Below are 22,768 nucleotides of genomic sequence, written 5' to 3'. Positions count from 1 at the left end.
GCCTCGTGTAACCACAACTTTGCTCTGTAGAAACTCGTTAGGATTCCCCTTAATAACACGCCCATCGTCATCATCAAAGTTGAATAATTTACTTATCCTAACCTCTCCGACTTATCTGCGCTCGCTTGCAGAACTTTTCCGAAGTCTCGGTGCTCATGTCAAACTATAACACCACTTTGCATGCAAGTGAACAACACAGTCATTGCTGGGAATGATGCTTCAAATTCTGTCATTTTCTCTAGGATTCCTTGTTTCAAACTTTGTAATGACTGTGCCTTGCGTGCGCAGCCTCCACAGTCAAGTTGATCTCAAAAACAGACAGTTACTGCAAGACACGCCCCCCAGTCAAGGTCACTAACACATCTCGAATCTCCGAGTTTAAAAAAGACATGACAACTTAAATGCATCCATGGTTCGTCATCTATCTCTTGGGCTGTTGACTATGTCCAGTTCAGACCCGGAAAAAAAACACCAAGCCTCCTTCTCCCATCATCCTAGAGGAAGTTCGTATCGATTCTTCCCGCCCAGGTTTTTTGGTCATTGATTCATCCCCCATATAATAACTCCCAGTATGATCTGTATGTATGCAACCCCCAATCGAGCTTCAGCATTTACTCCCAGCCACGCCATATCTCCAAGACAACAAATCCGACTCCTCATCCGTGAGGATAATGTTACAAGAAACAGAACGACAGAAATGGGACCGGCAACGGCCCATAACGATAACGATAACGACATCCATGGCGCACACAAGACAAGACAATGTTGTACAATGAGGGCCATCGCCTGGCTCGACGGCGTCCTCAGAGACTGAGCCCCTCTGATCGACCATGGACTCATGGTGGACTCAGCGAGTTCTTGTCAGATCCCTGGGCACGCTTCAGCTTTGCGAGCTCTTCTTCAAGCTGGCGGTATCTCGCACGCTCCTCCTACACACATTGTTAGTCAACCATGGCAAACAGCATCACACAACGGGGACAACACGTACCTTCATGTTCTCCTGGAACTTCTTCCTCTCTTCCCTCATCGTGGCTCGGAACTGCTCACTCAACATAGACGCTCCTCGGCCAGTTCCGCCCGTAGGGGGTATCGCCTTCAGGCGTTCGCCATCCAGTTCCTCCTGGAGCTTGCTGATCTGTTCGTTCGCCTTGTCCATTTCGGACTCGAGTCGCCCACGCAGCTTTGTCAGCTCGCTTTCAAGGCCAGATTTTGTCGATAGGACGTCTTCAAGCTTGTTCTCGAGCACAATCTTCTCGCGCTCGGCACTCAGCGTCTCCTTTGTCACTTCCTCTAGCTCCTGCACGGTTCCGGAGAGCTCGTTCTTGAGTCTTGTGAGCTGGTTCTGGAGCTTCATCACCTCTCCGCTGGTCTTGATGGCGGCAACGTCAGCGGCACGCTCCGCGCGTGATCCGTAGGCGCCGTCCAGCTCGGCCTGAGCAATGGTGAGTTCCGTCTTCATCTCCACGAGGTTCATGTTGAGAAGCTCGAGTTCGTCCTCCTTGACCTTAAGCGCCTTCTTCTTTGCTGCGATATCCTCCTTCTGCGTGCTCACTTGTTGCTTCAAGGAACGGGCAGACTCTTCTGCATTGTTCTTCGCCCTGGTCGTCTCATCGAGCTGTGCGTTGAGCGCATCGATGACAGAATCCACGCCGGTCAACTGGTTGCTGGTAGCCTTGCTTGAAGACTCGGCAACAAGCAGGTTTGCCTCGAGCTGCTTCAACTCAGCCTCGAGAGCCGCAATCTTCTGGTTGCGCTCCTCAATCTGAGCCTGGGCAGCCCCGGCGGCTCCAGCAGCTCCAGCCAAGTCAGCCTGGAGAAGCTCCATATCAGACTCGAGGTGGGCGACCCTAGCATTCCGCTCTTCGAGTCGAGCCTCTGCAGCACTAGCTTTCTGTAGCTCAGCTTCAAGGGCAGCAATCTTGGCATCACGCTCCTCGGTCTGACCTCGGAGAGCGTTGGTCTGCTGGGTTTCGGCCTCGAGGATAGCGATCTTGGCATTGCGCTCCTGGACCTCTTCTTGAAGAGCGTTGAGATGCTCAACTTCGGCTTCCAGGATAGTAATCTTGGCGTTGCGCTCGTCGAGCTGGTCTCGGAGGGCGTTAGCCTTCTGGATCTCGGCTTCCAGAGTGGCAATTCTTGCGTTACGCTCCTCGACTTCGTCTCGCAGAGCGTTGGCTTGTTGGATCTCGGCCTCAAGGGCTGCGATCTTGGCATTACGTTCTTCGACCTGGCCATGAGCAACATTGGCCTGTTGGACTTCAGTCTGAAGCGCGGCAATCTTCTGGTTGCGTTCCTCGATCTGGGCGTTGGCAGTCTCGAGGTATTCCAGTTCTGATTCAAGCGCAGCAATCTTGCTTTCGCGGTCCTCGATCTGGGACTGAGCAGCACCTGCAGCCGCTACAGCGCCAGCAAGATCAGCCTGGAGCTGCTTGAGATCTGCTTCCAGATCTGCAATCTTCTCGTCGCGCTCTTCGATCTGGGCGTGTGCTGCACCGGCTGCGCCAGCCGCACCAGCCAGATCAGTCTGAAGCCGCTTCACATCAGCCTCGAGAGCTGCAACCTTCTTGCTGCTCTCCTCAGCCTCGGGTCCACGGCCAATGTTGTTGGTGGAGGTCGTGCGAGCGTGCTCGAGTTCCTCCAGTGTCTCAGAGAGCATCGTCTGGGCGGTCATGGCGTCTCTCTCGGCGCGGGCGAGCAGAACCTGGGTCTCCTCCAGCTCCTCCTGTCTCCTCTGGATCTCCTCGTCCTTCTCGGCGTCAGACTTGTTGTTGAGCTCACGCTGCTGCTTGATCTGTCGCTTGAGCACCGACTTCTGGTCCTTGAGTGTGGTGGCCTGGGAATAGAGCCATTGAACACGGTTGGAGAAGCCAGAAATGGTGAACGGCTCATCCACATCGAACTCGTCGTCGGAAATCTCTTCGTCTTGATAACCCTTGTCCATGCGAGCTCTCCGGCGTTCCTCCTTTTCCTTCTTAATCTTGGCAAAGCCAGACTGCATCATCTCCCATAGACCCATCAAGACCCTTTCCACCTGGCCATCGTCCTGGCCACCTGGCATGCCAGCCGAGGCTGCCCGCACAGCTCGCTCCAGCTCTGAGTCGGCAGCTCGCAAGGCATCCTCGAGGTAGGCGAACTGCGCATTGATATCACCCTTGGCTGAGTGAGGCGCCATGGGGTAGTCGGGGTCAACGGTCAGGAGAAGTTCCCGCACTTGATTGTTCAACGCCTCGATCCGTTGTTCAATCTTTTCGTCCACCTTTCCATGCTCATCCGTCGAGTCTTGCTCAGCTTCAATAGCAACAAGGCCCATCTCCAGGTAATCCATCTGATTCCTGAGCATCTCTCCGGGCTCCATTCCTGGAACTCCAAACGGCGGCTCCAGATACTCGTCGTTCTTGGAGGGGTTGAAGCGGACGATGGCGTCCCGCAATGAGCCATTGAGGTTCTCCAAGCGTGTTTCCATATCAGATATCGATCTGACTAAAGTGTCCGTTTGACTCCTTAGTTGTGTGTTTTCATCCCGCATCTTCTCCATCTCTTCCTTGAGCTGGTTCTGCTCCCTGATTGGCGACTTGAGGGGGATCTCAATAGCATTCTGGCGAGGCTGTCCCCTTGAAAACTCGTCCATATGACCAAAACCATAGTTGTCATTGAAATAATTGTCGTCGGCGGGATGGTCCATGCTGTTTCGGGTATAAGTATAAAGGCTCTCCGGGCTCCCAGGCATGCCGTTCACGGGTTGGTTCGGTGGTGTTTGACCCTTCTTCTTGGAAACCTTGTGCGTCAACTGAAGGATACCAGCAGTATGTTCCAGGAGACGCCGTTGAGGCTCCATCAGTCGTTTCTCGAGATTGAACAGCTCGGCAGCCAGTTCTTCACATTTCCGCTCGCTCGCCTGTCGTTCAGCCTCGGCCTCCTTAGCACGAGCATGGTCGCCACCACTATTCCGACCCAACAAGCTCCTCCGCCTCCCTTCTATTTTCCCAGGGGAGTATAGCCTCGCCATGGAGATGGCAGCATCGCGGTATTTCGACTGGATGGTCAAGTTCTGTCTCGTCGACTCAACTCGCTGGGTCAGGGATTGGCATTGCTTCTTCAAGTCGTCCACCTCCTCCTGCGACAGGATCTCGAATTTCTTGCTGTCGGAGAGGGCCGTCTCGGTGAGGAGATGTACTTGGATCGGGTCTTTGAGGTCGACTAGAACGGAGCTCTGGGGGCGATCTGGGTTCATCTGCAGGGAGTGAATGTGTAAGTGGTCAAGTCGAGGATTGGCGTGGTTCCACGTGTCGAATCACATACTGGATTATAACGAGGGTGCTCCTTCTCAAAACCAGTGAGGATGTCTTTACGATATCCTTCCACGAGAGTCTTGCCGCTGGGGCTCGGGGCCGGAGGCGACAGCCTGGAAGGGCCGTACCCGTAAGGGCTGCCCTCTGGCGCGTACGCATTCATGGTTGCAAGGCTCAATGTCGCGTCGTCTCGGTCAGCAAAACATGAGGGAGGAAACAAGGCGGTTTATAGAGCTAGGCGATAGTAACGGCGGCCATGGGGATTGAGTGGCTGGTCGAAATAAAAGAGTTCGGTCTGGTCAGTGGTTGACCGGCCGCCGGGCTCGCTTGGACTGGACGGGGGGGGTGATGAGGTCGGATTGATGTAACAAAGGGGCGTTTGCGCTGGGACGCCTCTTGGTCTGGACAACCGCAGAAACTCGAGAAGGATACTTTCAGAGACACTCGATAGATCTCGCGCCAGCGTTCGCAGAAAGAACGCAGGAACAATGCAGATACTGGGGGAGAGAAAAGGAGAGGTCGGGGGCTGTCCACTTGAGTCCAGCCCAGGAAAAAGGAGGCCCATCGCCGTCCTTTTGGCTAGTGGACCCGGGACCCTCCAGAAGGGACCTGGAAGCTGAATTGCAGCGCTTGGAGCTTCTGACGAGCCGCAGCTGGGTACGTACTTTTACTCCAGCAGGGCGGCTGGGAAGGTGCCGGGGGGCGAACCCGCGTTCTTGGGCATGGGGCATTGCCGCATTGGACACAGGCATGCGGGTCCTCATTTCTGTGCTATACTGTAATCAGAAATAGGTATAATGACGAGGTGCACGTCTCGCAGCGTTCAATGGACCATGATGGCATCCAACACAGACGTACGGGCCACGAGTTTTCCATGCGTGAATCCCATCTCGTGGCTGAGCTGTTATCTAGTTTCATCCTGCGCGAATGCCCTCACACCCTGCTCGCGGATGTTTTTTATTTTTAGACGTCACCGCTCCTCGATCGGCAACCAGCGCCATCATGGCTGTGTGTGTCGCCAATCTTTGCTATGCAATGTATGCTGACAGGTGATTTGGCGGTGGCTGACGGCGCCATGGCTACTCCCCCATGACAGCCTCTTCCTACGGCTCGATTGCAGGGAACGGTAGTCCGTCGGGCCTAGATCCAGATCTATGGACGGCTGAACACCATCTGCGAGCTCCAGTGACGGCTCCTAGACACTCGAAATGTCATACGCACGTTGGGCTGAGACATTGCACAACAGGCACGCGCTTGGACATGCATGCCCGCACCGCACCGCACCGCACCGCACGTCCCGCGATTTCACGGAGCATTATACGGAGCTTTAGATGGTTGCCAGGCCAAATCATGTTGCATCTCGTCATGGTATCAATGCCAATGCTAGGATCCTACAGCACCTCTCGGACCTGATCCATAATCTGCTGCCCCATCGTCCTCCTCCGCTCCGCCTGACCCTCCGCCGCACCTTGGGCACCAGTTGCGACGGCCGATGTCGTCGTCTCGCCCTCGAGCCGACGTCGCAGACCTTCAAACTCGGCACTCCGCCTCTGCGTGCTCAGCCCCACCACCCAGCCCGGCACCCGCCAGCGCACGAGGGCAGCCGGAAGGAGTCCCTCCCGCCACGAGTACCCCAGGACCCAGCCAATAACAGCCCCCAAGAGTGATCCCGGCCATTGCAATAGCGCAAGGTGCAAGGTAATAGCATACTTGTATGACTTGTCCGAGAATGTAAGGCCGACGAAGGGCTCGTCAGTGGGTGGCGCCTCGGACGTAGCAACACGGTATTTGTACATGTGCGGGACCATAGCATGATATTGGGCCAGGATGGCAAAGATGATGGGTGTCGGGCCAGCCGGCATGTAGTTGAACCACCCCGCGGTAAGAGGTCGCAAGACGATTGAGACGAGGGGCGGGAGCAATGCGGTGAGGAGGAACGTGACTATCAAGAAGGACTGGTCACAAGAATGTTAGCTGTCATTTCGACGGGAAAGAATACGAGGAGGCGAAACTGACTGCAAACTTGCGAGAACCCCACATGCGCTCGACGATACGCAAATTATACAGAGACATGGCGGCGAATAGGACCTCGGTCGAGTTGGTGTAGCATAGCTGATAGGCCAGCAGCCTCCAGAGCTGGCGGTAGCGCCATATGTGTGTGTCGATGATGATGTAGAAGTAGTGCTTGACGTCGAGGACGCTTGCGAGGATGGAGCCAGCGATGAGGCAGAGCACCCCAAGTCGGGTCACGGGAGCGTTGGTGAAGGACATTGCTGGCGTGCGGGGCTACTGGTGTTTCGGATGGCTAAGGGTTCATGCTGTCGCAAGAGGCTGGGTTGTCGGGGAGGTCCCGGAGGAAGCGCAATGTCGTTCTCCAGGACAAGTTGAAAGCTAGCTTTCGCGGGCAAGTAAATGCAGCTACGTGTGAAGCTAGCTGGGTGCGAAAGGTGGCATCTATCGATCACGTGCAGCTTATCCGGGTAATTGTGGGTCTGACGCCGAAGCCCCGCCCTCATGCCGGTTGACAGCTCCGCCTGCCCCGGGGGTTGAGAGCCGGAGGCGGGCTTGAGTTGGGTTGGAATGCTTTTATGTCTTTGATGGTGGTAGTGCCAAAGGAGGGGTTAGGAGGCTTTAGGAGTTGGGGAGCATCAGCTCAAGCGCTAGTATAGCAGGAAAACGTACATGAACCCTTGTTATCCAGCCAGTTCGTCCAATGTGGCTTTGCAATATGACTTGTCCCAAAAAGGCAAGTTTGATAGGATAATCAGAAAGAAGGTTGGCGGGGGATATCGTGGTATTGGATCTTGTACCCTGGTAGGTCCATGATTCTAAGTGGTGAATCTTGCTGACTCTCTTCTGTATTGGGAGTGGCGCGCTGTTGTGTAGCTACAACGGAGCATGTCCGGATTATTCCAAGGCAACTACAAACATACACGACCAAAGAAACTACTGAAGAAGCCATCATTTGGAATAGTCCATTGACAAATCATTACCGCGGCATTCGGTTCAGACTCTCCTGGAGATAACTCGGATAACCTACCCTGGACTTTGGGGCCGGCCATCGACGTAATCCTTGGCGCTACAACGTCACGCACATGCACAAGCGACTTGGGGCCAGACCAACCCGCGTCTAGGCTATCCTGACTCGGCGCGCGAGCCAAGCGACGGGGGAAGCTCATCATCTTTTGTTTAATGAAATGCTCTTTCGAGTTGGTCCTTTTCCTCTACAACTTGACCGTTTCTTTCTTTTAGTAAAGCAGGGGCTCAATATGCAAGGCACAAAAACTCAAGGTAGCATAGCATCTGTCAACCAACTCTAAATCCCCTCTTTCCCACAGTCGCACTCAACACCCTCCCATCAACACAACACGGCCACACCGGCACCAACCCTCCCTCCACCATAGCGGCTCACGCGGCACTGTCTTCCCTCTTTTCTTGACATCCGCCGATCCGACCCCTAAAAAAAAGCTGGAAAATAAATAGGAAGAAAAAAAAAAGAGGGAAAAAATGCCGCTCGCCAACTTTGGTACCCTGGTCCTCCACCACCTCGTCTTCGTCGCCCACCTGGCCTACTTCCACATCGCCTTTGCCCACATGGAGCCCAGCGCCCTCGTGGTCCTCTACTGCGTCTCAAAGCTGCTCGCCCGCCGCGCCGACGACATTGACGGACCGCCTCCGGAATGGCCCCCTCCCGTCATCCAATGGTAGTCTCTGACCCCTCGTTCTTGTTGGCCACGGGCTACGAGTCCCCCTCGGAGGAGAACCCGCCCTTCATCGTCGGCGCCGGCGATGCTACCCCGGCCCCGAATGACCGTCCCGTCTCCGTGACGCGGCCTCCCCTTGTCCAGCGGCCATCGTATATCGCCGCTGCTGCTCCGGATGACCCCCGGACTGACCGCCGGAATCCTACTCGCATGCTGAACAACGCTTCTACTCCAACCTCCAACAGCTTGAATCATGTCATGGCCATCGCGGAAAAGTCACCGGTTACGCCAAAGGTCGGCATCCGAGACCGCATTGCGTGTCATAGATGGGCCTACTTCACCATGGTACGCCTTCCTCAAGCGCTTACAGTCTGACCAAAGCTTACACTTCCAAGACCATGTCCACCGGTGGCGTTGCCAACATCCTTCACTCACGTAAACCCACTCAACGGTACAAGTATCACTTACACGTCAGCTTGCTGATCCTCACTAGTCAAATGGGACACACCCTGGATCCGCGGCATCGGTCTCTTCTTCTTCATCCTTAACCTTATCCTCTTCGTCACCAATCTCATCCTCCTGTCCATTCGGTTCCATATCCGTCCAGGGAGCTTCACCCACTCCTTCACCGACCAGGTTGAATCGCTCTTTATCCCGGCATCCGTAAGATCGCCCACCATTTCTCGTTTCACTTGGACCGACACTGATCTCCTGTGATAGGTAGTCTCGTAAGACAACTAAACCCACATCAGACTCACATGTACCCTCTAACGCCCTCAGCATCGCAGTGATACTCATCAACACCTGCCAGTATGGCATCCCCAACACCGGCATATGGCTCCTCCGCACCATGGAGCTCATGTTTTGGATCTACGCCGCTCTCAGCGTCTCTGTTAGCGCACTGCTCTACCTCATCCTCTGGTCCACGTTGTATGTGCTCATAACGTTGGCCCAAACCTCGCCGTTGCTATAATCGGCGCACTGACATATGTTGTCAGAGTCTTCCCGGTCCATACGATGACGCCAACATGGGTCTTTCCTGCGTATCCTCTGCTCCTCAATGCTCCCTTTGCAGCAAACCTCATAGCTGCCGCGCATGCATCAGGTCATGCCTTGTCGACTAACACCACGGCAATGGCTCTCGGTGCTGCTGCAATCCAGGGAACTGGATGCTTGATCGCATTCATGATCTCTTCTGCCTTCATCTACCGTCTCATGACACAGAAGCTCCCTCGGGACACGCAGAGACCCGGCATTGTGAGCCCCCCTTACCCGGCATGTTTGAAGTTGTCTAACTTTCCGCTAGTTCATGTCTATTGGTCCGTATGGTTTCACCGCCGCCGGTATAGGTGAGTTAAGCATTGGCTCTGACCATGGCAAGTCTCTAATTCTTCCAGCCCAACTGGGAAACCAAGCAGAATCACTTATACCGCCGACTTTCCTGGACACTCCACAAGTCGCTCCAATCATCAAGGTTGTTTCCATCCTCGTTAGCCTCTGGCTCTGGGGCCTAGCCATGTGGTTCTTCCTTGTCTGTGTCGGCGCGTTGTGGAAATATGTTCGTACTGGTAGTAGCATGCCGTTCCAAATATCCTGGTGGTCTTTTGTCTTCCCAAACACGGCTCTCGTGTGTCCCCCCCATCGTTGATTATTGTTACACGTCACTGACCCCCTTTTGCAGGTCACGGCCACTAGCGTCATGGGAAACATCTTTCATAGTGATGGTCTGCACATCTTTGCATGCGTCATGACCATTGCTATTGTAATTGTGTGGGCCGTCGTCTTTGGGAGAATGGTGTGGTGTCTAAAGGAGAAGAGACTTCTCTGGCCCAAGAATGAGATCTAGGTCCCCCAGGGTTTCAGTTTCTCTGTACTATTTTTAATGCTTCTATTTGGATCCTCTGCGACCTTGTAGAGTTAGACTTTTTTTCTCTGCTTCTCAAGCGGGTAGCCCATGACAATAGTCACATGGCGTTCAGGGGAATCATGCAAAAGGAGGGTTAATGAGGGATGTGTGTTTATTCGATCCTTAATAGATGGCGTGTAACCAATGTATTGGTCTCTATCCCACGACAGAGTACGAGTAACCCCCTCTAACGCTATCAACCATGTATATCTGGTCTTTACCGCTGCCGCTCTTCTATTCTTACAAGCCAAGACCTGAAATGAAATGGATGCGATCCGCTCCCATGGGAATCCTTAAAACGCCTTGCAACTCCATGACAATATTTGCGCTGTCATCCAATAGAGAGAGGACGAGGGCCTGCGATGCGATCATCTTCTCTACAACTTCGCTCGCATACTCTCGCCAGTAGATGCGTCCAGGTTCACGGTAACCTCGCCCGTCTTCTCGCCGTGGCCAAAGAAGATGACCTGAACAGTCAGGTCGTCACTGTGAACCGTTAGTATGATACCTTAGTATATAATAGATACAACTTACCGATATCGTCGTGAGAAAGGAGAAGGCAATGTGAGCAAGGCACAGACCTGCTCATCGTTGGTACCACCAAGGGCATTCCTGATAAGGTGCGTTGCCACGTTCTTGTCCTTGACCACAAACCGATCCTTGGCATCAGGGTCGATACCCCACTGCTGGAGGCGTATCGGCGTCTTGTTTCCGTCGGGGCCTGCGGTCTTGCTCTCCTCAACGGGTAGCGGGGCCTTCGATGAGCCAAAGATCTTGTTCCAAGCAGCGTCGAACTGAGTGTTGGATGAAGACTGTCCCTGGGTCTCAATCCACTTGCCCACAAGACCAACAACCTCTTCGTTGGTCAGCATCTCCCAGAGACCATCGGTGGCCAAGACGAGGAAATCGCCCTTTTCGGGATTAACCTTGGTGGTGGTGACGACAGGCTCGGCCGTGACATAGGGGGGAGTCTTCAGAAGAGGCGACGGACTACGTCCAAAGAAGTTCTCACGCAACTTCCAGGCCACATCTCTGCTCCACTTGTAGACGGCATCACCAAAGGCACGCGAGGGCTCAAGGCCACCGAGGACACGGCCATTGCGGATCACGTTTTCCTCTCCGGGGTGCTCCTTGCGCATGCGAGCAACCTCTTCGGGGTTGCTGCCGGTCTGGTCCTCCGATAGAGCTGTGGCAGTCCACTTTCCATTATCTGACCGACGACCCAAGACGGCTCGGGAATCACCAGTGCAAGCAACCCGGAGAAGGTTGCTGCGGCTGTCGTAGAACGAAAGCAAGGCGCACGATCCGGACAGTGCAGGTTGCAACAATTCAGCGGCGACGGTCTTGGAACTAGCCTTGAAAACCTTCTCGACGCTTTTGTGAACGATCTCGTTATCCAGGCGGGTGAAGCCAGTCTTGATGGCCAGGCTAACAGCATCCTCCGAGGGAAGGTCTCCAGCAGCCTTCTTATACGTGTCATTGAGCTCCCTCGCAACATAGTTGATCAGGCTTTCTCTCAGAGTCGCCGACGTAGTCCATCCTCTAAATGAGTGTAAGTATATAGCCACGCTTTCAAAGCCTTGCGCAATGTCAATTGTCATGTTGAAACTCACGAGTGACCATCAAAGACACCCCAGAACATCCAGTCACTGCTGTCAGTCTCAGCACCTGCGGACCTGTTGGGAACCTCCACGATCTTCTCGGCATGGTCGTCCTCAATAGGGTCGTTGCTGGGTAGCTGAACCACGTCGTAGCGGGTGACACCGTGACCACGGTTGACAGAGAAGGACTGCTCAAGACGTCGCAGCTTATCGGTGGCCTGCTCCGGGGTGAGCATCTCGACGATGCGACGACCGTCGTCACGGGTGGCCTTGGAAATAGGACCCTCGCCAACAATAGTACCCTGTCGGAGCTCGTCGGCGCCCACTACGAGAACGGTTCGGGTGGGCAGCGCATCAGCTGTCTGAGTCGAAGTGAGGACGTTCCTGGAGACGGTGGCCGAACTTGGTGCAGTGTTAGAGCCGTTGTAGGAGTACCATGCACCGTACCCAACGACGAGACTGGATACGAGAGCGAGGGGCAGACGGCGGAAGTACATGGAGGACCTCAACGGCGTAGTATTTGCTGGGTTGCGACGGGCGCGACGAGCGTGGGCGCTGGCGGTGGACCTGGCCTGGGCGAGCGAGAGCGACGAGATGGAGAAGCCTCGGCGCGGCGTATGGGAGAGGGTGCGGACGGCAGAGAGAGACGTCGTCCGAATGGCTCGAACGGCGACTCGATTCATCTGGGCGGCTGGAGCTTGTGGTAAGCTTGGCCTGAGGTGCAAGAAGAGGGTGAAGAAAGAATTAATGAATAAAGCTGTAACCCAAGAAACAGGTCAGGATGTTGCCGGCCAAAGACTCGACGACGGCGATGACATGGGGAGAAGGGGAAGCGATGGAAGAGGAGGCCGTGATGGATGGAGACGGACCCAGATGCAGGCGGCGACACTTGCTCCAAGCTGCTCCGTGGTGGGTCCCCGATTGCGCTATCTTATCTCGACCTTTCCCTTCTAGTATTAACTGTAAAGTTGAACGACGTCGAGAAAGAAAGACTTTACCATTGCGAAGCTGTCGACCTTTTCATCTGATCTTTTCCAGGCAAAGACTGCAGTTGTTGCAGACGGAAAGTGAATCTGCCTGACCAACTCACCGTCGCGAAATATCCCGAGCTCTCGCATGCCCTCAAGGTCACACCCTCGCTCACTTGATCCAATACTGTCCCGTCTGCGTCGCCTTCTCAGCTGCACGTGAGCCAACGGAACAAGCACCCGACATTCTTTGAGCCTGGTTTCCCAGTTGTTGCTTGTTATTCCTTGTGAGCGTGCGTTTTGTCTCAGACCCGACTTCTGCCGGCCATACTCATTCAGGCATTGGATCCTAGGTGATCCTACTTTGTTTTTGTTCATAGTAGGTGCCGACCTCGGGGTTCATCCTTGGCCTGTGAGCTCCGTCTTGCCGACCCCGGATTCTCACATGTTAGTTAGGCTCCGTTCACACCTCACATACGGATACACCCATCCATCCATTTCATTAGCCTCTATTGCCATCACTTACAAAATTCTATCTACGGATAAATATCTAATTTTCATTCAACAGTCTGTTATTTCTGGAATCTAATTCGATCTACTCAAGGCCAAAGTACCTCATCATGGAACAACAACAATCTGCCCAACGGCCCCTCGCCGGAGCCGACAGCATCCGAGCCCTCAAAGACGACAATGCCATTTTCACTGCTTTTGACTCCTACCCCTGGACAAAAGACAAGATGTTTATGGTAAAACCTCAATCTTCTTCATGATCAGCCTTTTTTACTTACTCTTTTCCTCAGTCCGGCCTCTACGCCATCCTCGGTGAACCTGGCCAGCAAAACCCTCAAGCCTCCCTTGCAGACATGGCCATCCATGCCCGCGTCTTCTACTATTCCCAACGCATCGGCGTCATGATTGATTTCACCGCCTACAAGGCTTGGCTCGCTAGCAATCCCGACCACAGTCCCCCAGACGTCCTCCCAGAGGAGTATCACCGCCGTGATGGAACCAATGCATCTCCGCCACCAGCCTTGGACTGGCAAAAAGCCGCCCCCAAAGCTGATTTGTACATCGATCGTAAGGCTGCGGCTGCTCAAGCAGGCTCAGAGGACCAGCCCAATTATCCCATGGGCTTCGCTGAGATGATCAAGCTTTTGAAGGAGGGCAAGCCCGTGCCTGGAATCCGCCAGATTCCCAACACCATTGTTCGAGATCCTGTAAGTGTACTCAAAAAAGCCAGCATAGCATAAAACAGCGCTGATCTTTTGTTAGTCTGTCAAACCTGTAGGGGCCAGGGCTGTCCCGAGGAAGCCATGGGAGAAAGACGCGGCCGCCGACCCCCCAACCCTCCCAGATCTCCCAAAGGCTCTGGACACCGAATTTCCACCAGTCGACGATGATGTCCCTACCTCTGCAAATGCTGCAACTGCCTAAAACCAGACACATGTCAATATCATTCTTTCTGAGAGGCATATGGGTAACATTAACCATCATGGCCGGCCCCAACGCCAATATCGCGCTTGCTTCTGTACCTTTAGTTGCTCTCGCAAAGAAAGCACCAAGAAAAGTCAACATGGCGCACAAATTCGGAAGCCATACATCACAAACTTCAAGCAAGGAGTCTGGATAAGAGAAGCAAGTGTATTAAAGGTGTTTAGTAACTACCATAACAACTCATTTAAGGGGCACCGAACCCAGCCGGCATCCGCATCGAAAAACAACATACAATTTCTCATGTGAACTCAGTTCGTTCCGTCCTCCAAGGGCGTCCTCCTAGATCACCATCCCTGCTACTCATAGGCTGACTGAAGTATGGTTCTGGCATCTTGAAAAGGGTACTCTCGCTCACTGGCTTCGTATCATGTAGAGGGTGAGCGTTGAGATGCAAGCTGTGGCCCTTCGAGGGCGGCTGCGGTGATTGGCATCTGCCATCTCCTGCATATTGCAAAATCCATAACCATAATGTGTCCAATGCACCCAAGCAAGCAGTAGCCTGCTGAGCGTAGGATGACGTGTGAGCTGTAAATTTTTGCGTGGGAAGATGTTTCTTAAGAAAGGTCGACATATTCTGGGCTGTTCTGCGTGATCTTGACGAGTGGAACGAATGGCGAATTCAGATAGGGACTCCGTGACATGGGTGATGACAAAGGATGAAAGACAGGCGTCGAGGGGGTTTCGCCTGTCTTAGCAGGAGAGGCCGCTAGCGACAGCGACGTCGTCAAAAAGATCAAAGGACCTTCAACGATAGCCACCGCTGTAGCGTGGCCCGGGTCCCATGCGTCCGGTCATTCCTGGGCCGGCACCAGGACCGGGACGGGTGGTAACCGCATGGTTGGTGCAGAGCATTCCGACTCGGGAACCAAACTTGGATCCACGAAGGGAGACCATGTGCTTCCGGATGTGAGCAGCAACGATTTCGCGATGCTGAGGGGAGGAATTGTTCAGGATCCACTGGATGAGGTAGTTTCCGTACTGATCGCTCGCGATGTCAATCAAGGGGATGCGGGTACGATCGCGACGTCCTTCGCAGACTCGGTCGAGGTAGCGGCCCAGGAACTCAGCACCACCAATCTTGAGACACTTCTCAACCACCTTCGAGGCGAACTGATCGGTGCTGTACTCAGCAGCGTAGCGAATGACATGGTCAATTGCCCGGCTACGGTCGGGAGGAGCGCCGTGCTCGCAGATGTGCTGGATGCACCAGTTTCCGAACTGGCCATGGGCAACAATGTCAATGTTGGCGAGGACCTCCTCGATACAGGGGCGCTATTAGAACACGTTAGCAAAACATCCATATCGTGGAGAGGGGCCATGTACCTTGTCCTCTTCAAGGCAATTTTCAAAGATGTTCTGGACGACGAGGCTGCCGGTTTCACCCAGAGCTACCTCATGCCACATGCCCATAAGAGACTCATTGACATACTTCATGATCTGAGGGGGGGATTCAGTCCACCGAAGCTCAAAAAGCTTCTGCCAGACATGACAAGCGTAGCGATGGATGACTGTCTCCGGGATCCGGCGCAAAAGCTCATGAACCATGATAGCCTTGAAGTTTTCAGGAACAGAATCGAAAGCCTTTTGAACAACATGGCACCCGAAAGGATCCATGGAGAGGTTCAGGGTGTTGCCTCGAATGGACTCGGCAATGTTGACGACTTGTTCAGGCGTTCCGTGCTCAAAGCAACGCTGCACAAGAAAGTTGCCAAAGCGGTTGACCATGAGAGGATAGGCCTGAGCCACGATAGCCTCGACAATCTCGAACTTCTGCTCAGCGGTACCGACCTTGAGCTTCTGTTGCAAGAAGATGGAAGCCTGCTGATCATTGTTGCAAACAATCTTGTCGACGATATACTTCCAGTTGCAGTTAACGTTTCGGTCCAGCAGACGACGGTAGTTGAGTGGCTCTGTAGGCGGGAGATATGTCTGGTCCTCGGGAGACACAACCTGTACCCAGGTTAGTGCCCATGGCGTGGGTTTGGAGGATTGACCGACCTCATTCTTCCAACCAGCCTTAGAAGTGAACTCTGATGCATGAGGGGACAAGGGAGTACCAACCGGTTGGCCTGGGTAAGGTGGAAACATTCCCATGGGGCCAAGTCCCTGTGAGACATTCATGGGCGCTCCGGGCACTGGGCTACCCGTGTAATCAGTATGGGTGGCGGGGCTGCTATAACCCCCCCCGTAGCCAGGCCCAAATGGCTGAGGCGAGTTGAATCGGCCTTCAAAACGGTTATTGCGACGACCGTTGTTGGAACGCAGCATCTCGGAGTCCGGGGTCAGGCGGTCTCCTCGATGAGCCTCCACGCTGGGGTAAGGGTTGCTAGTCGGATCTGGGTAAGGGGCGTTGAAACCACGACCTCCGAGCCAGTTTCCCGGGGAAGGCTCGGAAACTGGAGCCTGGAGAGTGTTGTTGGCAAAAGAGCCCTTTGGGTGGCCCCAGATTCCTCGAGTGCGGCTAAAGGTAGTGGTGGACATGGCATCACTAGTATCAGAATGCGCGTCCTCTGGGGTGCCCCAGGCACCCTCACGGGGAGCGTAGGCAGGGGGGCCTCGAAAACCGAAAGCCGAGATATCGGGTTCTTGCTTCAGCGAACGGGTCTCAGCCAGCTCCTGGTCAAGCTTGGAGATTTCACTCTTGGCCTGCGCAAGCTGCAGCTTCAGACACATGATCTCCTCGCTGTCGCCACGGGCATCTTCAAGAGTGGCGCTTGCGGGGCGAGTGGTAGGAGCGGTGCTTGGGAAAGCGTCGGTAGCGGGAGTGATGGGGAGAGAGTTGCTGGAGGAGGCATGATCCAGGCCTCTCTGATACGCACCGCCATCCTCGCTGGCTTTGAGGGCTTCATTCTGCTGGCTCAAGACAGCTTGCTGCTCCGAGAGCTTAGCGAGAAGCTTGTCCATTGGGTAAGGCTCCTCGACAGGAGAGGTTTCGTGGCTTATCTTCATCTTCTATCACGGTCAGCAATCGGTGGCTATCATGACAAGTAGCTGAAATCACCTTTGGGACACCTTGGTTGGCAAGCTTCGAAGTAGAAAGAGCCGTGACATTCTTCTTCATCGCGGTACCCAGACTGAGATCCTGTAGAAGATTGATTAGCACCATTATCAAAATGCGTAGCGCAGCAAAACAATCGAGCGGACGATGCTGGCGAGAAGATCTCCATGCGGAGGGGTGTAAGAGATCGAGGTAAGACGCACGCTGGCAGAAACGGAGGGAGACACTGAGTCACCCACATGCACGACACCAGGAGGCATGCGAGAGGCCGCCTGTGGTGGGGACAAGGAAGGTTTTGGGGATGACATGAGGCTGCAGGACTCGGTTGAGGCGTCGAGAGCCGATGCAGGAGAGGCAGAAATCGAAGTGCAGTAAAATGATAGCGGCCGAGATTGTGAAGACGAAGAAAGGAGTGACGGAGAAAGAAGAACGAGAGTGAATGTGCAGAACGCCGTGGCCAAGAAGGGTTGTGGGAGTGAAGAGAAGAGAATAGTGAATGGGGAGAGTCGAAGAGAGGAGGAGAAGATGGTGGAGAAGAGGACGGTTATTCACTGACCAAGTATTTGAGCAGGGCCAAGGCGGAGGAAAGACGAAGGGAAGGAGGGTAGGTGCGGCAAGTGGCAGCAGGCGACAGCCATTGCCGCGAACGTGGTCGCTCCTGCCAGTGTAAGATGTCAGTTGCAGCTGGCAGTCACGGACGGTTCTCAGGGGGCTTGCACTGCAGCTCGGCGGGTATCTTCAGCATCAGGGTAGAATGGGTCAGAACACCATGACGGCCCGACTGAATTTGCAGATGATACTTCCACCGATGTTCCAAATGAATAAGGTGTCGGCACTTTGAATGCACAGAACTCAAATGCTGACTTCTGGTTGCCTAGATAGGGAGGCGGGCAGCTCGTAATGCGAGGCGACGTCAAGCGAAACATTGATTGCGGACATAGCTCGACGAACTTTTACCTGGAGTTCCTGCCATCAGAGATTAGATCTAGATCTATCGAATGGATCGAAAGCGCAAGAATGACAAGACACTTGGTATGAGCCTTGGAGCGGAAAGATTGAGGGACCCTTGATGCAGCTTACATGGACGGATTTAGGGCATCATGAACAAGATCAGACCCCCTCGAGAAGTATCCCTAGGTCCTAGGCATTGATTCTTTCCAGTATTACAATGGCAGATGAAATCCAGTTTTCAGACCAGGGATAGGGCCAACTCGGCCCGGGCAACTCCTGGCAGATGGCTCATCTAGGAGCATGATAATCTTCCCGTCACGAACTTGCCCGCGCAAATATCAACGATCTCGCAAAGTTTTGGCATTCAGGTCATATGCAGATGTATTCTGGGTAATGGTACAATTAGTTTTACATACTTGGATGAAAAACCACAAGGGAAACGTCAATATTTTCCCGGCCCCGTCCTCCCCTCTGCTGCGCGCAAGGAGTCGTGCATATATCCAAATAATCCACTCTTGCGGCGTGCGGGAGGTTCCTTCTGGGCCACCATCATCGACATCGGAGGCGTCATTGTGGGTTTCGTTCAGTTTATCGCTTCTTGCCGGTGGGAGCTGAAGATCGGTTAGCCATTGGCCTCCATCGTGTGCATTGTCGTTCATACCAGGGGGTCCCTTCTTCTTCTTGGGCGCACTCTTTCCACGGAGCTTGAGTCTAGAATCCAACCGTCAGCATGCCTCGTCCTCGGCAAATATGTTCGTGTCCGCGCTTACTCGTCAATGTACTCGAATCGATCCTCCTCCGCCTCATCCCAGGTCGCCAGGGTCGGGCCGAACTCGCGCTTGAGGTCCTTGATCGTAGCTGTCTTTCGAGGGTAGTAGGCGGCCACGGCCGGGCCCTTGAGTCGCTGTCGGAGGACCTTGTTGCCCATGCGAACGCCCTCAGGGTTGAAGGTCGTCGCGAAGAGCTGGCATTGCGCCTGAGGAAAGTCAGTAAGAGTGTCACAGAGCCAGTACCGGGCTTCGTACCTTCATCAAATCCAATATCCGCGCTCGTGGGACACTCATCTTGGCGTGGATGACATGAAATGTGTTCCAGTCAACTTTTTTCGAAGTCGAATTGACGTCGAGAAGCATCTGAGCCGAAGTGGAACGAGGGGTACTGATTGGCTGAAGAAACCTCTGGTGGGGCTTCGCGGCATCCAAGGGTCGTGCCTTCAACCCAGAGATTCAATTATTTCAACCTTCAGCAGGAAAACAACGTCATACAATTTTCAGGCACTCTCGAACCTGTGCATCTCTCTTATACAATTACTGTAAACTGCTGGTCACGACTAAATGAGTAAACGACGGAACTCAGAAACCCCTGGGGATGAAGGGCTTCGAAAGCGCCCGCATCTTACACCCAACACAGACAGCACAATCGGTTCAATCATCGCTGGCATCACACCCTGGACTTCTTCTGACATCCCGAGAGAGCTGCCACCTCTACCTCCCATAGCAAAGCCAGAGCTCGAAACGGCAGTTTTTAGACACCCCGGTATTGGGCATGGGCCCAACTATGAAATCCTTGAGTGGTTCGGTGACGCTGCCCTCGAGACGATTTCTACAGACCTTGTCATGCAAACCTTTGAGAATCACCTCCCAGTTGGACGTTTATCTCAAATTCGCGAGCAGCTTGTGCGCAACATCACCTTGGCAGAATACTACCGACAGTATGGATTTCACAAGAGAACTCATCTCCCGACCGATATGGGGACCATGGAGCAGTTGATGCGCACGAAGCCAAGAGACAGGGATGTCATCAAGATTCAAGGAGACGTTTTCGAAGCATATGTCGGAGCAGTTATACGAGCAGACCCCGTGCAAGGACGGGCAAATGCTGCAGCCTGGCTTAAAGCTCTCTGGGGTCGTACGATCAAAGACCAAATCAAGCAGGTAGAGAGGGCCGACGCCTCTGCCCCCAAGACCCAAGACGATCAATCCGCCAAAGGCGACGCAGGACCACCCAAGAAGGAACCCACGCCTAAGGAGCGCCTCGCCCAGATTCTCGTCGTCAAGGGCATCAAAATCCGGTATGAGGACATGCCATGTAACAAGAAGGATAAGAACCTCGGGCTTCCTCTATACGCGATGGGTGTCTATTTGGACGGTTGGGGAGAGACAAACAAGCTCTTGGGCGTTGGAACTGCGCTCAAGAAGACAGAGGCGGGTGCGAAGGCGGCGAGCGCGGCGTTGGAGAACCGGAAACTGATGAAGTTGCTTGGGGATAAGAAGAAGGCGTTTTTGAGTGCAAGAGGGTAGTCAAGTAAAAGGGCACTGGCGACATGACGAGGTTACCTACCTATCTATATTGAATGCTAGACTAATAAGCAAACTCTGTCATGACGAACAAACAAACTTGATCGTAATATTAGCCAATGCTCTCCAAAGCACAGTATTCTACGGATTATTTGGGAATTTTCGTGGAAGGTTTCGTAACTATGCAGCTGATATATCTTGTGGGTTGCAATGCAACGTTCCGTACTGTCTGCACAAGCTTGGTAGGTAGAAGACGTCTATCATTACATCCATAACTCCCGATGGAAATAACGACATTACCCACCTTAGGTGCAGTGGGTTCCATGTCTTGACTGAAAGTGCTCAACAAGTGCGAGTTGTCTCCCGAGATCGGATCTACTAAATACCTACACGAAGTCGAGTGGATGCAAACCATCACCTCTGCATGACAAGATGGAATGAACTCATTCACGCAGCATTGGATTTAATATCAAATAAGCCATAACTAATGCAAAAAGGTAATACAGCTAGCACAAGTTGAGCATATCCGTCAATGCTACCTCGCCCTACCTACCTTTCACGTGTCTCGGCCCAAACTGCAAAACACGGCCATGGGTGAACAACCCCGACCCGACCTCCATCTCACAGGCGGTCGGTCATGATGGATGAATGGATCCAGTCCAGTCCAATTGCCCCAGATCCCATCCGTCTGGGGCTGCCCGTTGATTGATTGACGTCCACCATCCTCTTGGAACCCCCCTAGAAGCTCACGCGCTTCAGTGGGGACGGCCCTTGTAGCCGCATCCCCGAGTCCCGTCCACAGGCTCCGTCGCGAGTCGTGAGCCTGAGGTGCCCGCGCCGAGGTCAAAGTCCAGTCCATTTGCCGATAAACGGCCTCCGCAATTCAGATCCAGCATCATCATCGCTCGCTTCTGATCACCCGTCAAGCATTAGCCCGGTCCCCCTTTCCCCCTTCTCCTCCTCCAAAAAAGGGCCCTCTTCTTCTTCTTTTTTCCCAATGGAGTCATAGGATCCGGCGTATCGGGTTACTTTTTCGCCTCATTGCTTGTTTCTCTTTTTATTTTTGTATTTATCTTTTTTGAAAGCTGTTAATACCTCCCCGTTCCTGAATCCACGCCACTACTTCCCCCTGGCCACCCGCGACTCTATTTGGCGTCAGTGGGGTTCCATTGCTTTATCTCGGCCAGCAAGCCGCGGTCCGGACGGCTCAGACCCCGATAAAGGATATCCAGACCTCGGCCCTCTACACCTGCCACGCCTTCACGAGGTCGCAGTCGGCGAGCCGCGAGCCGCCTTCTATAAAGAAGATGGCGGATTCAGTGGGTACGTCATTGCTTTGCTAATTCCTGGGGTTGCTTTTTTGCCTCTCCGAAATCCGGGGCACCGATGGCGCGGAGGTTGATGGTTCGCGATGGCTGACGTGATGGCTACAGATCGCGTGTTTGTGCACGCCCTCAACACAGTAAAGAAGATACCCAAGACGGGCGCGTCACGGCCGCCACCGAACGATCGGCTCCGGCTCTATGGACTCTACAAGCAAGCGATGGAGGGCGACGTGGACGGCGTCATGGAGCGTCCGAATGCTGCCTCAGGGATGGCTCCTGATGACCTGCAGCGCGAAAAGGACAAGTGGGATGCGTGGAATCTGCAAAAGGGCCTGAGCCGGACAGAGTCTAAGAGGAGATATGTCGAGGCCCTGATAGATACGATGCATCGCTATGCGACGACGCCGTAAGACCCCCTTCGCCTTCGGCACGACCTGCAGAAGAGCCGAATTCACTGACACCCTTCCAGAGACGCCAAGGAACTCGTCGCCGAGCTCGAATTCGTCTGGAATCAGATCAAACACAACAGCCCCAGCTCGTCCATGTCATCACCGAGAGCGAACCGATCAGGCGGCGCATCACAACAGCACTATGCCGACCCCCCGAGCGAAGCCGAAGGCCCCATGAAGGTCATCAGCCCGATGAGCGAATACGACGAGGCGGAATTGAGATCACAGCGGCAGCTGGACCTCGAGGACGAGATGGAAGAAGGACAAGAAGGCAGTCAACGTGGAGGTCGGTGGCAGCGAAGGGTGGAACGAGCCTTGACGACCATGTCAGCCGAGGTGGCCGCGCTACGGGAGCAGATAACGACAGGCCGGGAGTGGCGGGCGAAGAAGGAGCGCAGCTTCCCGGCATGGGCCAAGTGGTTCGCCTGGTTGGTGGTGAAGCATCTGTTTGCAGATTTCATCATCTTGGCCATCGTGTTACTATGGATGAGGAAGCGCAAGGATCGACGGTTAGAGGATTTGGTGAGGGCAGCTCTGAGGCTTGCAAGGGAATACGTCCGGAAAGTCCTACCAAGTCGTGGCCAGCCTGCGAGTCTCCCAGGCTCTGGTCCCTGAAGAGCGGACTTGGGTCGATGAAGAGGATAGGTGCTTGATGCCTCCTCAGATATTGGATATCGAGGTTTCTACCCCCTAATTGGCAAGAGAAGCTTGGAACCAGCATGATTGGACATGTCTACCTGCTTCCTGTCAAGTACCTATCTAACTGTCAATGTCGTCGGTGATAGT

The 22,768-nt window shown here is 54.0% G+C and overlaps 8 protein-coding genes and 1 pseudogene across 9 annotated transcripts, besides 1 other annotated feature; 4 read left to right on the top strand and 5 right to left on the bottom strand.

The window, feature by feature from the left end:
- Positions 1–836: 836 nt before the first annotated feature.
- On the bottom strand, positions 837–4,452 carry NCS54_00530000 (Uds1 domain-containing protein; the record flags this gene model as incomplete). Its single annotated transcript, XM_053150811.1, has 3 exons — positions 837–929; positions 989–4,231; positions 4,300–4,452. The coding sequence occupies 3 exons, from the start codon at positions 4,450–4,452 to the stop codon at positions 837–839; spliced, it is 3,489 nt and encodes a 1,162-aa protein (XP_053006786.1).
- Positions 4,453–5,680: 1,228 nt separating this feature from the next.
- NCS54_00529900 (Rhomboid domain-containing protein) lies at positions 5,681–6,560 on the bottom strand (the record flags this gene model as incomplete). The annotated part of the gene is made up of 2 exons (XM_053150810.1): positions 5,681–6,244; positions 6,306–6,560. The coding sequence occupies 2 exons, from the start codon at positions 6,558–6,560 to the stop codon at positions 5,681–5,683; spliced, it is 819 nt and encodes a 272-aa protein (XP_053006785.1).
- Positions 6,561–7,796: 1,236 nt separating this feature from the next.
- NCS54_00529800 (Hypothetical protein) lies at positions 7,797–9,839 on the top strand (the record flags this gene model as incomplete). Its single annotated transcript, XM_053150809.1, has 10 exons — positions 7,797–7,982; positions 8,036–8,338; positions 8,389–8,428; positions 8,487–8,656; positions 8,714–8,721; positions 8,774–8,923; positions 8,992–9,250; positions 9,300–9,342; positions 9,391–9,620; positions 9,675–9,839. The coding sequence occupies 10 exons, from the start codon at positions 7,797–7,799 to the stop codon at positions 9,837–9,839; spliced, it is 1,554 nt and encodes a 517-aa protein (XP_053006784.1).
- A 437-nt stretch (positions 9,840–10,276) lies between these two features.
- Positions 10,277–12,183, bottom strand: NCS54_00529700 (PPM-type phosphatase domain-containing protein; the record flags this gene model as incomplete). Its single annotated transcript, XM_053150808.1, has 3 exons — positions 10,277–10,385; positions 10,434–11,441; positions 11,513–12,183. The coding sequence occupies 3 exons, from the start codon at positions 12,181–12,183 to the stop codon at positions 10,277–10,279; spliced, it is 1,788 nt and encodes a 595-aa protein (XP_053006783.1).
- Positions 12,184–13,088: 905 nt separating this feature from the next.
- NCS54_00529600 (Hypothetical protein) lies at positions 13,089–13,902 on the top strand (the record flags this gene model as incomplete). Its single annotated transcript, XM_053150807.1, has 3 exons — positions 13,089–13,214; positions 13,269–13,685; positions 13,741–13,902. The coding sequence occupies 3 exons, from the start codon at positions 13,089–13,091 to the stop codon at positions 13,900–13,902; spliced, it is 705 nt and encodes a 234-aa protein (XP_053006782.1).
- Positions 13,903–14,706: 804 nt separating this feature from the next.
- Positions 14,707–17,044, bottom strand: NCS54_00529500 (annotated as a pseudogene). Its single transcript has 4 exons — positions 16,964–17,044; positions 15,961–16,914; positions 15,286–15,912; positions 14,707–15,234 (listed from the first exon to the last, which is right to left on the bottom strand).
- Positions 14,707–17,044: a sequence feature.
- Positions 17,045–18,499: 1,455 nt separating this feature from the next.
- NCS54_00529400 (Hypothetical protein) lies at positions 18,500–19,008 on the bottom strand (the record flags this gene model as incomplete). Its single annotated transcript, XM_053150806.1, has 4 exons — positions 18,937–19,008; positions 18,682–18,887; positions 18,573–18,622; positions 18,500–18,522 (listed from the first exon to the last, which is right to left on the bottom strand). The coding sequence occupies exons 1-4, from the start codon at positions 18,973–18,975 to the stop codon at positions 18,500–18,502; spliced, it is 318 nt and encodes a 105-aa protein (XP_053006781.1). The 5' UTR covers positions 18,976–19,008.
- A 237-nt stretch (positions 19,009–19,245) lies between these two features.
- NCS54_00529300 (RNase III domain-containing protein) lies at positions 19,246–20,211 on the top strand (the record flags this gene model as incomplete). Its single annotated transcript, XM_053150805.1, has 1 exon — positions 19,246–20,211. The coding sequence occupies one exon, from the start codon at positions 19,246–19,248 to the stop codon at positions 20,209–20,211; it is 966 nt and encodes a 321-aa protein (XP_053006780.1).
- Positions 20,212–21,619: 1,408 nt separating this feature from the next.
- Positions 21,620–22,597, top strand: NCS54_00529200 (ACB domain-containing protein; the record flags this gene model as incomplete). The annotated part of the gene is made up of 2 exons (XM_053150804.1): positions 21,620–21,939; positions 22,003–22,597. 2 exons carry the CDS (start codon positions 21,620–21,622, stop codon positions 22,595–22,597), a joined length of 915 nt encoding a protein of 304 aa, XP_053006779.1.
- Between the last annotated feature and the right edge of the window lie 171 nt (positions 22,598–22,768).

Source organism: Fusarium falciforme, chromosome 4 (assembly GCF_026873545.1).
Source record: "Fusarium falciforme chromosome 4, complete sequence".
Classification (NCBI taxonomy): domain Eukaryota; kingdom Fungi; phylum Ascomycota; class Sordariomycetes; order Hypocreales; family Nectriaceae; genus Fusarium; species Fusarium falciforme.
The sequence above is the reverse complement of the archived record's forward strand: the minus strand, read 5'-3'. Positions and strand labels throughout refer to the sequence as shown.